This window comes from Mandrillus leucophaeus, unplaced genomic scaffold, assembly GCF_000951045.1.
Source record: "Mandrillus leucophaeus isolate KB7577 unplaced genomic scaffold, Mleu.le_1.0 Scaffold1244, whole genome shotgun sequence".
NCBI lineage: Eukaryota > Metazoa > Chordata > Mammalia > Primates > Cercopithecidae > Mandrillus > Mandrillus leucophaeus.
In genome coordinates, this window is record NW_012100810.1 from 250,738 (window position 1) to 252,727 (window position 1,990).

The window sequence follows — 1,990 nt, forward strand, 5'->3', positions numbered from 1 at the left end:
TTCTACTAATTTGAGACTTAAATTTTGTATTGGTTTTTGCCCTGCATACTTTAAACAAATGTTTGAATGGTAACATCACACTTTTATGGCTTGTGCTTTTATATTTTGACCAAGAAATTCTGTCCTTATCATGTCTCTGTCTTAAAAACACATTTTTAAAAAAGTTTTGAAACTTTGCTTTTCATATTTATTCTATCTGGAGTATACATTTGTGAATGGTTTGAGATAAAGTTCAAGTTTTACATTTTTCCCACATGGGAAGCCAACGTCACAGCACCAATGATCGAATCCTTTACCCACTAGAGTGCCCAGCCATCTCCAACATTTTCACATCTGTATTTTCTAGGCCCCCCACTCTCTTTCATTGTTCTATTCATGTTGAAGTTACTAGAGTTTATAAGTAATAATATTTGGAATAATGGGTTCCCCCTTACCCTTCAGCAAAATTATTCAGCTATTTTTGGTCCTTTATACTTCCACATGAATTTGATAATCAGCTTGTCAGGAAAATCTGGTTGTGCAGTTTGAATGCACTGGATCTGTAGATTAACTGGGGAAAACTGACATCTTCCTGAAGTTGAGTCTTTATGTCCATTATAATGCACCCCAGAGGATAAGTTTCCATCAGAAGAAATTCTCTGACATTTGTGACCGTCTTGTCTTCCAACCTGTGGTGACAATAGCCACCCTACCTTACCACTCTCCTGAGAGAAATTTTTAAAGCATGGGGATGTCTCTGAAGTCTCCTGTAGCTGTAGACCCGCACATCCTTGATTCCAAATGGCAGAAAACTAATTTGCAGGTCAGACACTATTGAAATTCACCCTGATTAACCATGGCAATAAAATTGAGAGTGATGCCTAAGAGGGGATCACCCGCTTTCCCAAATGAGATGAACTTTGGGGAATAACTGAGTAGGTAATTCTCTGTGTGTGGTTTCCTCTTGCTGAGAAGAAATCAACAGAAACAGAGTTTTCTGACTCTGAGATCCTGAATCAAATGTGTTTGGATCCTGTGGTAACCCTAGGCCTATCGAGTGTTATACACCAGCTCTTTCTGTGTTTAATTTGACACAACGTCTCACTCGACTAAGTCACAGAAAAAAAAATCAGTCATTACTTAATAAGTAACCAACACCTTGACTTGGTGCATGTATTGAGACTCTCTTGTTTTTCTTTTTGCAAGGCCTCAAGGGGAAGGTATTTCAGGAATCCTTGTCCCCCGATGCCTGCACGGAAACTACAGCAATACTGCAACCTTACAGAAGCTGCTTAGCCCATGGATCCTGAAAACCATAGGCAAGAAGCACAGGTCCCGATGAGTGGATCTTTACTACTTTTACCAGATTCCTCTGTCCTGCAGAGGGATCATCCCACACACCCAGCAGAGACTTCTCTGCCACCATCAACCCCCCAAGTCATAGGGGGCTCAAGTTCTGCCCTGGTGAGCTGTGGTCCCCATCCTTGTGAACCCCCAAAGTGTCCACCTTGTGGAACTAAATGTATCCATCTTGAATAAATTTGCCCCAAATCCTAACGACTGGGAAAAGGGAACCATTGAGCTTGTTAAGTACTGGGGAACATCTTTGCTTCCTGCATCTCTAGCACCAGATCACCATGAGTATGAACCACCCATTTCAGAAGAACCACCAAATGCTGAGGTTAGAGAGGGTTACTTATGTCAGGCAGATGTTCTCTCCTTGTGAGGTAAAACATTTTTAAGCGTCTTTGGTTTTTTAAATTTTATTTTTATTTATTTATTTATATATTTTTGAGACAGAGTCTCGCTCTGTCACCCAGGCTCGAGTGCCGGGACTCGATCTCAGCTCACTACAATCTCTGCCTCCTGGGTTCAAACAATTCTCCTACCTCTGCCTGCTGGGACCACAGGCACATGCCACCACACATGGCTAATTTTTGTATTTTCAGTAGAGACAGGGTTTCACCATGTTTGGCCAGGCTGGTCTCGAACTCTTGACCTCAGGTGATTC

At 41.6% G+C, this 1,990-nt stretch overlaps 1 protein-coding gene across 3 annotated transcripts in view; it reads left to right on the plus strand.

Moving 5' to 3' along the window:
* Window positions 1–1,565, plus strand: part of CD8B (CD8b molecule) — a 49,862-nt gene extending 48,297 nt beyond the window's left edge. For all 3 annotated transcript variants that reach the window (XM_011971762.1, XM_011971763.1, XM_011971765.1), the window contains one exon: window positions 1,186–1,565. In XM_011971762.1, the coding sequence (XP_011827152.1) occupies window positions 1,186–1,321 (136 nt within the window). In that variant the 3' untranslated portion in view covers window positions 1,322–1,565. The remainder of the gene's footprint in view (window positions 1–1,185) is intronic.
* Window positions 1,566–1,990: the final 425 nt, after the last annotated feature.